Raw genomic sequence first — 14,127 nt, forward strand, 5'->3', positions numbered from 1 at the left:
ATACAGAGGGACAAGTGTACTGTCTTCAACTTCTAACTAAGGTTGCATGGTCATCTTTGAGAAGTTATATATATTCCTCATGGCAGGGGTTTGGACCAGCCCTTGGGGTCCCTTTCCAACTCTTAAGATCCTATATGACGGCAGACATAAGAATATGCAATTAGTATCCGCCTCCTTCGAAATATCAGATGGCATGCGGCTCCCCATCCATGGTCCAGACAGCGGATGAGTTTGCTCTGGCGTCGCTATGGAAACCAGTTGCCACCGGCAACAGCTTTGAAGCATCCCTGACTGAGAGAAGTAGGTGGGTGGGTGAGGAAAGACGGAACAGAGTCAGAGAGAGATAAAAAGGGAATTTACCTCTTTTTTTCCTTAGAATTACCAGCCCCAGATCTTCAGAGATCTGCTCCCCATCCGCAGTCCGGATTGTCATCCTCCGCATGTTGCTGGACATCCGTGAGGGAGACGAAGGAGGACCATCGCACTGGCAGCTGATGGATAGATCAGTCCAGAAATTGATGTCGAAAGTAGAACAGACCTGAAGGCCAGCAAAAACAGGACAAAAAGACCAGATTGTCAGTGCAGCCATTACCTTATGTGCAGCTAAGGACCCTTCCTTTGTCTTTTCCAAACTCCCCAAAAGTGGGCACAGGTGGGTACCAACCAGACCAGGCTTTGGCATGGCACCGGAGGGGCGCACACTTCAATGGGGAAATGTGGATTTATGTGACACACAAATTAATTTATAAGTTATCTTATTTTAGCCTAATTTAACCCATCCCATTGTATTTTATGCATTGCATTTTCTCGCATTTTACTGTTTGCTGTTCACTGTTTTGTTATGGTCGACTGACTGATCCATCCATCCTTCCTTCCTTCCTTCCTTCCTTCCTTCCTTCCTTCCTTCCTTCCTTCCTTCCCTTCTTTGCTTCTATCCCTTTCCTTTCCTACCTCTGTCCCTTCCCCCTCTCTTCCTTCCTTTTGTTTCCTTCCTTCCTTCCTTCCTTCCTTCCTTCCTTCCTTCTATTCTTTCCTTCTCTTCCTATCTCCTTCTCTTCCTTCCTTCCCTTTCCTATCTCCTTCCCACCCTCCCTTCATTTCATCTTTCCTTCCTTCCTTCCTTTTCCTTTCCTACCTTCTTCCCTTCCTCCTCTCTTCCTTCCCTTTTCTTTCCTTTTTCTTTCCTATATCCTTCCCTTCCTCCTCCCTCCCTCCCTTTATTTCATCCTTCCTACCCTCCCTTCATTTCATCTTTCCTTCCTTCCTTCCTTTTCCTTTCCTACCTCCTTCCCTTCCTCCTCCTTCCCTTCCTTTCGTTTCCTTCCTCCTTCCTTCCTTCCCTTCTTATTAACAAAATCTTAGTCTGAACAAGACAGGATCTCAACCTCAAACTGCTTTTCTCATTGCAGATGCCACTGTCCATTGAATAAGCCAGTGGCGGCTGGACTTGGTGGCCCAAATGGCCGACGTCCTTGGCGGCACCCTTCCTCCTCTGGCCAGCGCCGTCCGGCCAGACCCGGCCCTAACCTTGGAACAGAAGGTGGCCTTCGTGTTTGTCTTCTTCCTCTTCGTCTTCCTGGGGCTGCTCATTGTCCGCTGCTTCCGGATCCTTCTCGACCCCTACCGCAGCATGCCTTCCTCCACTTGGACCGACTACATGGAGAAAGACACTCTCGACTACCGACTGGCTTGATGACGGAGGCCAACGTTTTGAAAATCCGGAAACCACCGCTACCGTTTTCATCCCAGAAGTCTCAAACAGTACTCTGGAGCGCTAAAATCGGTGGAATAGCATGACGGAGGCTATACGGACCTTTGTTTTGGTCCAAAAAGATGGTCCTTAAGTCTTTCACCGTGCCGAGTGGAGGCTTGCTGGCGTTTGGTGCCAGAAGCTGAAGAGGAAGCCACCTGAGATCATGTTTCGAGTTTCTTGAGTCAAGGCTGAAGCACTCCATGGCGGTTTGGGGAAATTGTGTTGCCCTGTTTGGGACAGATGAATGGGAAAATGCTTTGCTTGGTGGCAGGATTAGCTTTTATACACCTGTGAACGGATCTGTTTGTGGTTACGAACCAAAGGCAAGCTTTGTCTTTAGAGATGATACCCAATGGCTAGATGTTAGGAATTGAACAACTGCCTTCCTGTCGTGCTGGGGAACATCTAAAGCCATCTCCCTAGCCATTTTTGTGGACATTTTGGTGGTTTCAGTCCAAGAACATCTAGAAAATACGCTCGCCATCCTGGCTTTAAAGAAGGAAATGCGGTACGAACAGATGCAGCGCTTTGCCTAAAACTGGGGGATTACAGTCAAAAACAAGCCTCACCTTCCCAGTCTCTGCCCATTCTTCATCATTTTTGGAAGATAGCCAGAACTCTTCGTTTTGCCATGGCACTGCCTTTTCCGCCACTCCTGAAAAGCTTTTCTTTTCCCCATAGGGAGAAAACCAATTACTCTTTCCGTCAAAATCCCGTTAGGTTGCTATAAATCAAAGCGACCGTACCGACCGGCTCATCATAACCAGCGGCAGAAATGTTTGGTTATGAACGTTGGTTCCAGACTTCTGAGCAAAGGGACGAAATGCACCTGGAATCCTTAAAAGATCCTTCTGGAAAACAGCAAGGGTGTCCAATGGACTCGCCGACTGCGCAGTCGCACCGGGAGGCTTCGCGCCGATTTTGACCGAAGTCAAGCGGTCCGCGTTTCATTTTCCGAGCTCAGAAAAGAAATAAAAAACAATGAGAAGCGTGGGACTTTTTTTGACTTTTATTAACCAAATATGTACCAAAAAAAAGGGTGGAGGGTTGTGAAGGAAGGAATTGTACACGCTGTAAACTGAGCCTTCTGAGGCAAAAAAGACCCTAAAACGTAAAGATAAATACAAAATATATACTTTTCCCATTCTCCTAAACAAGGCAGCCTGTACATAAAGCTTTTTCCTTACCTTTCTTTGAAAACAATAAAAACACGTATCGGCAGAGAGCTCAAAAAGGGCACAAAATTGGAGAGTTTTCATGCCTAGTGAAAACTCTTTCTGGGCTGAAGTTGGCAAGAGAGGAGGGCAGCCTCTGCCCAAATCTTCTCCATCCAAGGGCCATTAAGGCACAAGGCAAAAGCACAGGGTTCATAGAAAGCCATTACAAAATTGATCTTATAAAAGCAAATAACCCTGCAAGATCTTTCTCGGAAGAAAGCAGTTGCACGGGAAATCAATTTTTTTTAACACAAAACTACATTCTGCAAATTCTCACAGACTTCCTCTTCATAAGACTGGGAGTTTGTCGTAATTCGGTGTGACATTAAGTGTGATCCTCACTTTGTTACCCCAAAGGGACGTTTCCATCCTTAGGATGGAGAAAACAACAACTGCTGTGTGTCTCTTGTGTTGGTTCCTTTAGATACCAACATCCTGAGACACTGATTATACATTACAGCCCCTGAAAACTACACAAATAATAGCATTGCGATTCCACTTGCCATGAGCCCATCCCATGGAAATGTGGGAGCTGTAGTTTTGGAAACCCTTGATGCTTCTCTCAGAACTACAATCCCCTAGGATGTTGTCACTGGAGTCAAAGTGGAATCACAGCGTTGCAAGTGTGCAAGAGATGGGAATAGTTACCTTTTTGGACAAGTCCCACAGTTTTCCAGCCAGGGTCCTATGGAAAAGGAACTTTTCCAAGCTCTGTTGGGCCATCAATGGAACGCCTAGCGATCCTGGCTATGGGGAAGCCACCATATTTATTAGCAATGCTTTCATGGCACAAATTAAAAAGAGTGTGTTGCAAACTAAGCAGGGCAAACAGGGCTACTCTGTTAGGTATAAGCACATACTTCATTTTAAAAATACGGGGAACTATAAAACGATGGATGGCATCCTGTCCAATATTTACAAGATCGTAAGCTTGGTTTAGGACCTTGTAACTTTTAGAATTCATATTTATAGTTGTTAAAAGCCCAAACACAACCCCCAAAGCCTACATCTTAAGCCAGGAATTGCCCCAAAGGGTTTCTGAGGGACTGAAAAATTGGGGCCCTTGGAAATGACCATTGAGGTGCTCTCCTGGTTGTGGGGCATTTTGAGACAGGACCCAAAGAGGTCTTTCCTACACACCTCACATCCAGGACAGCCCTGCGGGTGTCATTTTCAAGTTCCCTGACCTCCAGCATCTCAGAAGCCCTTTGGTCAGGCACCAACTTGCTGAAGGTTTGGGGGTAAAGCATCAGCAGAAGTAGGTAACGCAAGAGAACTCCACCATCGCAGCTCCATCTGAGGCTGCAGGCTCTTAGACCCATATAAATAAATGCACCTTGCGATATGAAACCTGTTCCAACCTCATGGCTTTGTTCTGAAACAGATTCAGAAACCTCATTTCTGAAAGCAATTGGCTTTCCAAGCCAAAGGAAAATGGCTTTTTGTCTTCTTTCCAGACAGTCACCCAGTTGTTAATAGTTGCATATTTCATTATTATTATTATTATTTCTTGTTACGTCGAGAAATCGGGACGAGAGGGAGGCACTTCAACAGCCGCCACCAACTAAACCTTTTCCGGATGTTTTGGAAACAACTCCCATCTCTCAGCTGGGTCTGTTGGGAATTGTGGTCCAGGATATTTGGAGGGCACCAGAAGCTTGCTTTTTAAAATCTGAAATCTGCGCACGCTAGACATTTAGGGACTATATCTCCCAGTCTCCAGTGGATGGGGATTCTAGGAGTTGTAGTCCAAACAAGTAATCCTGCTCCCTCTCAGTGCTCTGCTTTCAGCAACACTGAAAACCCACTGCCTGAAGCAGTCAATTCACTTTGTTAGGGCTGGTTCTGATGTTTGTCTTGGCTCCTAACCTCATATGGCATCTCTGTACTGTGGCAGCAAAACTATTCTTCTTTCCTTTATGAAGAAACTGTATTCTTCTGGTCTCTCATCCAAAAAATTCTCCACACCCGTAAGGGGAGGCACTGCAAAGAAGCAGCCTTGTGTGCAAGACTTCAACATGAGGGTAGTTTTATCGCACCTGCCTTTGAGGCACCCATTTCTGCCTGTTGCATGTGTCCCCAAACAGGAGTGCAGCAACCATGAACCCCATGCGTTCCCTCTGACCCCATGGACTGGGGCAGGCAACCTGTTCCCCTTTCCTACCCACACCAATGTTTGTTACAACTGCAGGTAAGCCACTACCCAGCATGAGACAAGACCACTGGCAATTGGTGCACCATGCCAAGTCCACTTTGCCCTATAAAACAGGATCTCCCCCTCTCTCTTTTTTAGGTCACTTGTTGGCTATTTCAAAGGAATCTCAAGCTACATTTTACAAAAATATATCTCTGAAATATCAAGGTAACAGATATTTGGAAAAGGCATTTGAGGTTGCTTTCAATCCCTGTTTCGAAAGGAAAGATGCGGTGAATGGTTATTTAAAGTCCAAGGGGGTTACCCTCCCTCTCCGGAGCTGGCCCCACATGAAATAGTTTTGTCCAAGGTTTGGGGGCAGTTGTGTGGTCGCCGGAGAACATAACCCTTGACGCATTTCCCGGATGAGTCGTTTTCCGCGCTTCCTTTAAAATAAAAACATGAGGAAAAAGCGACCTGGGAGTTAAGAGGTGACAGTCTCCACCGCAATGTCGGTCGGGAACTCCCCTTCTAGGGTCGAGGAGACAGTTTCTTCCGACGACACCTCCACCGAGTTCACCTCATCATTGCGCTCCTCTGCATCTTCCCCTTCCTCCACCGTGGCGGAGGTTTCTGTCCCACTCTCTTGCTGGCAAGCCATGGCTTCCAGCTTCCTCCGATACTTTTCCGCTTCCTCTTCCTTCCGCATCAGCTGGCTACGGTATTCCTGAGCTTTCCGGTTGGCTTCTTGGAGCTGCTGCTGCAAGACCTCCCTTTCCACGGTTTCCTGAAGAAGTAAAATAAAAACGTCATGGGTTTGTCGGGAAACGAAAGAAACAAGAGTTGCGCTCCGAGGGACTTTGTGCAAAGAGAAGGACCACTGTCCATAAAACCTATAAAGCACTTGTGAGATGGGTTTGCATTGCATGTGCAATTGTATCACATCATGTATATAATACTGTTTATATTCCTAGACTAATAGACTTTCAGTCTGTAAATGATGCTAATATTGGCTAGAATTCAGTATAGTTACGGCTCCGAAATCTAGAATTACAGATCCATAATGCATTTGCATGGATCTTGGCCATCACTTTTTCCCACCCCCAAATTCTCCATTTTTCTCACCAAAAGAAAAAAGTGAACATTTCCCAAAGACTCAACGCATCCAGAAATTTTACATCTCTAGTTATTCATGCTCCCACTGTGGCCAAGGTCTCCCTTTCTCTTTGGTCATACCTGTCTCTCCTCCACTTCGTCAATAACATGTTCTACTTTGATTTTCTTGAGAGGAGGCTCCGCTTCCTCGGGTACGTGATGATTTTCGTCTTCTTCTTCAAATACCATTTCTTCTGCCACCTGACCAGCAGGTACAGTTAGGACTGAAAATGGAGGAAGGCAAAGGAGGAGAAAGCAGAATATAATACACATAGTCTAGCATCCTGTTAGTGACAAAGGCATGCATAAGTGAAGCCAAACATGTGGGGTGAAGTTGTTATTATTACAGTCACCCCTATCTGCAGGGTTGCCATCCACAGATTGGAGCATCCATGGATGGTCCCATCCTATTCTCCCTAATGGTAGCGCTTGAGTGTGGCTGTGTTAATGCGGCATGCCACCATTAACAAGAATGGGACTTGAAATCCCAGTTTTTGGCATCCTCAGGGGGGTCCAGAACAAAAACCCCATAGATATGAAGGGTCGACTGTATTATCATTTGTTTCTATACTGCCTCCACTTTACATGGTCCTTTACAGGTACAGCAACCCAAAACAGTGCGTCCTGCCAGACACGTATAATCTAAAGTATGTGCATAAACATATGCATCGAGAGAATTGAAGAAATGATAACACAAAATTATACGACACAGCTATAAAACCAAGTATCTAGACAAAATACAATATAACATAATATAAAACAAATATTATGCAATACATGCAATATAAAGGATCGTAAAACAACGTTAAACTAAAGCTCCAGCTGCTTTAGCTTTGCCAGTTTTAAGGGGCCCATCTTGTACAAGTGTGGATCATAGAATCATGAAGTTAGAAGAAACCACAAGGGCCATCCAGTCCAATCCCATCCCGCCATGCAGGAAATCCAAATCAAAGCATCCCCGACAGATGGCCATCCAGCCTCTGTTTAAAGACCTCCAAGGAGGGAGATTCCACTACACTCTGAGGGAGTGTGTTCCACTGTCGAACAGCCCTTACTCTCAGGAAATTCTTCCTAATGTTGAGTTGGAATCTCCTTTCCTGGAGCTTGCATCCATTGCTCCATTGGGTCCTGTTCCCTGGAGCAGCAGAAAACAAGCTTGCTCCCTCCTCAATATGACATCCCTTCAAGTATTTAAACAAGGCTATCACATCACCTCTTAACCTTCTCTTCTCCAGGCTAAACATCCCCAGCTCCCTAAGTTGTTCCTCATAGGGCATGGTTTCCAGACCCTTCACCATTTTAGTATCTCTCCTTTGGACACGCTCCAGATTCTCAACATCCTTTTTCAAATTGTGGTGCCCAGAACTGGACACAATATTCCATGTGGGGCCTGACCAGAGCAGAACAGAGTGGCACTATGGGCTCCCACCTACTTTGCTGCCCATTCTGCATTGTCACAATGAAGGGCTGGCTGAGGCCACGGCTGGGAATGGCTGCCTGGAGGTTGCCCAGCGGGATCCCGTCGGCTACAATCGTAATCACCCGCTGGCCCCCGCTAGTGACGACGTGTTGGAGAGGGGGATCCATGGCACTGGTTTCCACAACTTCCTCCGAGATAACTGCAAAAGTCCAAAACAAGCTCTCAAGAACTATATTGAAGCCAGAACCAAAACAAAAAGCCCAGCCAGCAAATCTAGGCATTTGGAACGATCTGAACCGACCCATGCATGCTAGGAAAATTAAGGATCTACTCACAGCTGTCCGTCCCATTACCTGGGGTTGTGTTTGAACTGGAAAGCGGTCCAGAGGCTTCAGCAATGGCTGCCAGCGTGGCAAGGACTGAGGTGGTCGAGTTTGATAGTGTCATGGTGGAAATGTGGGGATCTCCTGCTGGGCAAGAGAAGGCAGTTCAAATGGATTAGTGGAGCCTTCCCAGAAGAAGTGTCTTATAATATTGTGCAACATGGCAGTGGAATGGAAAGGGGTTAGAAGGAACAGCTCTTGCTTGCATCCTATACAACCGAGAACATTCAGGAGGGAAGATAGCTCCTGTGTTTTGAGAAGTCTTACCTGAGGTTGTTTTGGTCTCTGCTGAGGAAACAAGGCTGGCTAGACTCAGCACCTCTCCTGAGGTCAGGATGAACGGCTGGTTGACAGTCATGGAGCCTGGGACTGGATTTGCCCTCTCCAGGCTGGTGACAACTTGGTTTTGCATGGCCTCCTGTGGAAGAGAACACTGTCAGTCCTCAAAAACTATCCAGAATGTCCCCCCCCCCCCCCATTCAAATGTACATACATGGTGTTTATTCTCTCCGTCTTTCCCACTGTTTTAACCTAGATATTTATTTAACATGCTTTTAGCCTATTCAAAGTATTCTAACATTTTTATCTAGAATTGCTTTCTGCTGTTTCTGTTGTTTTAACTGTCTGCTGCTATAACATCTTGAGAGAGGGTGGGAGAGAAATATTTGAAGGAAGAAAGGGAGATAAAAACAAGAAGTGGAGGCCTAGGGGTTCAACTTCTATCCCACCTGCAGCATGAGCAAAGTCTCTGGATTGTTTTTGTCCAAAGCGATGTCAAAGGCAGATTTGTCAAACTTGCTGAACGCATGCACATCAGCCCCGTATCGGATTAGTAGAGCAACAACATCCCGGTGGTTGTGCTCTGTCGCCCAGTGCAAAGCCGTCATCTTCAACATGTCCTTGGCATTCACATCGGCCCCGTTCTGAGGGGTGGAAGAACAGGCGCTTAGAGCAAAACACAATCATAAGGGGGAATAAAAGATCACATACACAGTTAAAAGTGCAATGGGAAATCCACAAAGAGTTCTGCAACTATCAGACTCTGGAATTTCTTGGTCAAAATGTGCCACCTTTGCAGGTGTCAACTTGAAGGCATGTTAAAAACAGAACTGGGAGGCAGTAGCTTGCCTAGGCCTACCAAAATATCTGTTAACTTGGGCACAGGGAACACAACAGGAGGCTTCTGAGCACATCCTTTAAAACATGGTGCTGGAGAAGAGTTCTGCCATGGAAAGCCAAAAAGACAAAGGCATGGGTCTGAGTGTATGAGAGCAAATGAAGCCTGAACTCTCATCAGAAGCCAAGATGACTAAACTGAGGCTGTGTCGCACTTTGGAGATATCATGAGATGCCTTGACTCATTAGAAAAGATAACAGCGCTCCACAAAATAGAAGGCAGTAAGGAAAGAGGAAGACAGCATGGCAGGTGGATTGACTCCACCAAGGAAGCCATGGTTGCTCTGAATTTGCAAGGCTAGGTCTGTTGATAACAGGGTGGCTTGGAGGTCTCTCGTTCCCAGGGTGGTCATAAATCAAAGCCAGTGTGACAGCAAACAACAACACTTTGAATGTGATGAATCTTAACATATATTACAGATGGAGTTGCCCCTACTGAAGACTGGCTTACCCTGATCAGGAGCTCAACGATGTGCGAGTGCCCGTCGGCAGCTGCCATGTGAAGCGGCGTCCGGTCCACCTTCGTCCGAGCGTCCCGGCTGACCCCTGCCCGAAGTAGGACTTCTGCGGTGGAGTAGTGACCATGCTGAGCTGCCAGGTGAAGCGGCGATGTTCCCAGCTGTCAGGACCGTTAAGCAAAAGAATTATAACCCGTACCATGCTGCTTAGCGGCATCAAAATGTCTAATACCTCCTGTCTGTGTAGGCTCAGTGCCATGACGAGTAAGAGGCCTCCAATGCTGGATCGCCCCTCCAACCGCTACCTTGTCCTTTCCTCCTTGTCACTGTCTGGCGAACAAAGGGGATACTTATATTGAAGCCAGTATTGAAATCAAGTTCCTTATACTGAGGTTTCTTGAACCAGGTATTCCCCTGATGTGTTGGGACTACAGTAACCCATCATCCCCAGCCAGCAGAGTTGCAACCCCAGCACATCCAAAGAAGAAGAAATGTGGTACAAAGCTGAAGCCATGCCAAAGCTCTGTTCCTTAGGACTAGATCATGGCTTTGGCGCAGCTTCTGGACTCTTAGGTTGCGTGTGTCATTTAAACAGCGTATCTCCAAAGTGACCTGAAGCAGCTTTGTTTTGGCCTGTCTGTATGGGGCCATAGTTATATACTAGCTGGTTGGAGCTCTGGAAATCAGTATAGTTCAATGGCTATGATTCTAGTAGACAAGCTTCCCAACCTCCCTCTCTTCCTCCCTTTCTTTCTTTCCTTTTGGTCCCAGACGCACCCAATCCGTGGTGAAAGGCGCCCCGTTCGCCATCAGCGTCCTGACTTCATCGTCTTGGCCTTTGCGGGCGGCTTCTAACAATCTCTTCCCCAGATCCACCAGAGACATCTTCATACATGGGAACGTCCGTTTTCCAAAATCTAGAGCGGAGACACAAGAGTTTATACAGCTTAGGACACCCCAATCTCTTCTCCCTCCCCCCCCCCCAATATTTAAGCTTTCCTACTTATCCCAAACCCAACACACACACACACACACACACACACATATAAAACAGGCACAAATCCCCCCTTAATAGAGCACTTTTGTAATAAGAACACCTCCCTATTCTCTTCTCCTCCCCAAATACTTAAGCTTTCTTACTTATCCCAAACCTAACATACATACATATACAAACACATGTTATACACATACACACACACACACATATACATACAAACACACATTGTACACATTCCTATTTATATACACACATGTGTGAGTGTGTGTGTGTATAAGAACCGGCAGAGCCCCCCCCTTAATTAAGCAATTTTGTAGCAAAAACACCTCCTGGGGGAAATTAGGTTCCCCAAATCTCCTCTCCTCCCCAAATATTTATGCTTTTTACTTATCCCAAACCCTATATATATATATATATATATATATATATAATACACACACACACATATACATACACATACATATAAAAACAGGCAGAAATCCCTCTCCCCTTAATAAAACCCTACACACACACATACAATATATCTATATCTATATATACACACAATATACATACAATATATATATATATACACACACACACATACAATATATCTATATCTATATATACACACAATATACACACAATATATATATATATACACACACACACACAGACATATATATATATATATATATATATATATCTCAGACAGAACCCACCCCCTTATTAATGCAATTTTGTCATAAAAGCAGCTCCTTCCCCCCAAAATATTCAGCCCCAGACTCACCCCTCAAGAGCCTTTGTTTTTCTGGGGCCTTTCGCTTTATTATATTATCATTATTATTATTATTATTATTAATTGCTTTAAACTTCCGTCCATCGTCATCATTATTTACATTTTAAACAAATTAAAATATTTATTGCTGAGTGGATGTAATAATAATAATAATAATAATAATAATAATAATAATAATAATAATAATAATAATAATAATAATAATAATAATATGAATAGTATTAAATCTGGGGTTTATTTTAATTTTACCCCTCTCTGCCGAAAGTGGGGAGACAAAATGGCGGGACCGGAAGTGCCCTTGGCAAGAGGGGGGAACACTTACAGCGACGCACGGGCCAACTTCCGGTCCGGAATGGTTAATGCGCTCAGCGCCAATCGGCTCTTTTGTTGTGCTCTGGGTGCGACGCTCTAGACTTTACTCTATGGTCAGTGAGGAAGCCGCCATTTTGATTCCACTCCCATTCGGGGCGCTCTATCCGTCTGCGTCTCTTTGGTCTCCAATGACAGTCCTTTTTTTCTCTGGGACGCTCTCTCCCACTTGCGTCTCTATGGTTTTAAAGGAACAGGGGCGCTCTATCCTTCTGCGTCTCTTTGGTCTCCAATGACAGTCCTTTTTTTCTGTGGGACGCTCTATCCCACTTGCGTCTCTATGGTTTTAAAGGAACAGGGGCGCTCTATCCTTCTGCGTCTCTTTGGTCTCCAATGACAGTCCTTTTTTCGTCTGGGACGCTCTCTCCCCCTGCATTTCTATGGTTTTAAAGGAACAGGAACCGTTGCCATGGTGACTGGCTGCCACAGCAGGGAGGCGCTCTGTCCATCGCCCTCTCTATGGCAGATGGCAATATGATTCTGGAGTCCTGGGTTCGAATCCTGCCTCAGCCTTGGAAACCCCAATGGGAGACTTTGGCCCAAGTCACACTCTCTCAGCCTCAGGGCAATGCAATGCAATAGCAAACCTCCCTCTGAAGAAACCTCACCAAACTCAGGGGCACCAGCTATGTCCTCCTTTCCCAGGGCATGTCCTACATTTCAGCCTCCTCCTGCCCAGTAGGAATGGTCCAAAATGTCCTCAATTCTGAGCCTCATTAAAAAGCAGGCATTGATATGTATATTGAGTGGGGGGTTTTTCTCCTCCAGGACATACTAAAACAAAGCACAGCCCATAAGGAAACCATACTTGTCCATAGGGAATCATTGGGGAATACAGTATTTCCATATATAGAATCATTGGGGGATACTTCCCCCATAGGGAATCATTAAAGAATAGGGAAATCATACCTTCTCATAGGGAGTCATTGCAGAATACATCCCATAAAGAATCATTGGGGAATACTTCCCTATAGAGGATCATAGGGGAACGTGCCCTTAGAGAATCATAGGAGAATGCTTGCCCATTGGGAAACCATACTTGCCCATAGAAAATCATTGGAGAACACTTCCCCATAGAGAATCATAGGGGAATGTGCCCATAGGGAATCATAGGAGAATACATCCCATAAAGAATCATTGGGGAGTACTTGTCCATGGGGAAACCGTATTTGCCCATAGAGAATCATTGAGGAACACTTCCTCATAGAGAATCATAGGAGAATAGATCCCATAGGGAATCATTGAGGAATACTTGCCCATTGGGAGACATTTGAGAATATATCCGATAGAGAATCATTGGGGAACACTTTTCTATAGAAGATCATTGGGGATGGTGCCAATCATAGGAGAATACTTGCCCATAGGGAAAAACTATACTTGCCCATAGAGAATCATTGGGGAACACTTCCCTATAGAGAATCATTGGGGAATTTGCCCATAGGGAATCATAGGAGAACACTTGCCCATAAAGATTGATTGGTGAACACTTGCCCATAGGGAAACCATACTTGCCATAGAGAATCATTGGGCAATACTTGCCCATAGGTAAAACGTTGGGGAATATGCCCATAGAGAATCATAGGAGAATACATCTCCATAGAGAATCATTGAAAACTACTTGCCCATAGGGAAACATATGAGAATACTTGCCCATAGAGAATCATTGGGGAATATTTGCTCATAGAGAATCATTGGAGAATACTTGCCCATAGAGAATCATTGAGGAATATTTGCCCATAGGAAAACCATACTTGCCCATAGAGACACATTACGGAATACTTCCCTATTGAGAACGATAGGAGGATATGCCTATAGGGAAACATAGAAGAATAAATCCCATAGAGAATCATTGAGGAATACTTGCCCATAGGGAAACCATTCTTCCCTATAGAGAATCATTGGGGAATACTTTCCCATAGAGAATCATTGGGGAATCATTGCACCGGTGTTCAGTTGTGAAACAGCACACTTCTTAATCGAGATGCATCTCCCTTGGGTTGTTTAGAAAATAGCTGTTTGCTCCAAACAAATGCACATTTATCTTTCTTTTTGCAGTTTAATCAGGAATACATCCAAGGGCCGACTTTTTCGAACTGCACCGCGCACTGGACTCCATGCTCCCGCAGGCCTTTCTTTGCCATTCAATGCTGTGGTCCTTCCTTAGCACCAAAGTTTCCTACCCTTTTAATTCCACCATCCCCATCCCAGACATGCACAGTCCGCACTGCAGAAACAATCCAGTTTGAGACCACTTTAACTGCCGTGGCTCCATGCTATGGCGTTCTGT

At 45.3% G+C, this 14,127-nt stretch overlaps 2 protein-coding genes across 7 annotated transcripts; one reads left to right on the forward strand and one right to left on the reverse strand.

Annotated features, from left to right (window-relative positions):
- Positions 1 to 323: 323 nt before the first annotated feature.
- Positions 324 to 2,736, forward strand: LOC149301789 (cortexin-3-like). Of its 2 annotated transcripts, none has more exons than XM_089482949.1 (2): positions 324 to 652; positions 1,410 to 2,736. In XM_089482949.1, exon 2 carries the CDS (start codon positions 1,460 to 1,462, stop codon positions 1,691 to 1,693), a length of 234 nt encoding a protein of 77 aa, XP_089339075.1. In that variant the 5' UTR covers positions 324 to 652; positions 1,410 to 1,459; the 3' UTR covers positions 1,694 to 2,736. The 2 variants fall into 2 exon arrangements, with proteins under 2 accessions (XP_089339075.1, XP_089339076.1); XM_089482950.1 differs by having other exon boundaries at positions 560 to 575.
- An 11-nt stretch (positions 2,737 to 2,747) lies between these two features.
- Positions 2,748 to 12,061, reverse strand: GABPB2 (GA binding protein transcription factor subunit beta 2). 5 transcript variants are annotated; one of them, XM_089482952.1, is made up of 9 exons: positions 11,794 to 12,061; positions 10,474 to 10,613; positions 9,690 to 9,857; positions 8,791 to 8,985; positions 8,330 to 8,480; positions 8,015 to 8,149; positions 7,693 to 7,878; positions 6,341 to 6,483; positions 2,748 to 5,891 (listed from the first exon to the last, which is right to left on the reverse strand). In XM_089482952.1, exons 2-9 carry the CDS (start codon positions 10,585 to 10,587, stop codon positions 5,589 to 5,591), a joined length of 1,395 nt encoding a protein of 464 aa, XP_089339078.1. In that variant the 5' UTR covers positions 10,588 to 10,613; positions 11,794 to 12,061; the 3' UTR covers positions 2,748 to 5,588. The 5 variants fall into 5 exon arrangements, with proteins under 5 accessions (XP_089339078.1, XP_089339081.1, XP_089339079.1 ...); XM_089482955.1 differs by lacking the exon at positions 11,794 to 12,061 and adding an exon at positions 11,463 to 11,733 and having other exon boundaries at positions 8,033 to 8,146; XM_089482953.1 differs by lacking the exon at positions 11,794 to 12,061 and adding an exon at positions 11,463 to 11,733 and having other exon boundaries at positions 8,015 to 8,146.
- Between the last annotated feature and the right edge of the window lie 2,066 nt (positions 12,062 to 14,127).

The sequence above is a fragment of the Sceloporus occidentalis genome, unplaced genomic scaffold, assembly GCF_023333645.1.
Source record: "Sceloporus occidentalis isolate IW3139 unplaced genomic scaffold, rSceOcc1.0.p SCAF_20, whole genome shotgun sequence".
Classification (NCBI taxonomy): domain Eukaryota; kingdom Metazoa; phylum Chordata; class Lepidosauria; order Squamata; family Phrynosomatidae; genus Sceloporus; species Sceloporus occidentalis.

What these genes read in the sequence shown, in the direction of transcription:
- LOC149301789 (XM_089482949.1), top strand. Translation starts at nt 1,460, where the DNA reads ATGGCCGACGTCCTTGGCGGCACCCTTCCTCCTCTGGCCAGCGCCGTC.
- GABPB2 (XM_089482952.1), bottom strand. Translation starts at nt 10,587, where the DNA reads ATGAAGATGTCTCTGGTGGATCTGGGGAAGAGATTGTTAGAAGCCGCC. An exon ending in TCGTTGAGCTCCTGATCAGG is followed by an intron (nt 8,986 to 9,689) that starts GTAAGCCAGTCT and finishes TCCACCCCTCAG; the next exon opens with AACGGGGCCGATGTGAATGC. An exon ending in AGAGACCAAAACAACCTCAG is followed by an intron (nt 8,150 to 8,329) that starts GTAAGACTTCTC and finishes TCTCTTGCCCAG; the next exon opens with CAGGAGATCCCCACATTTCC.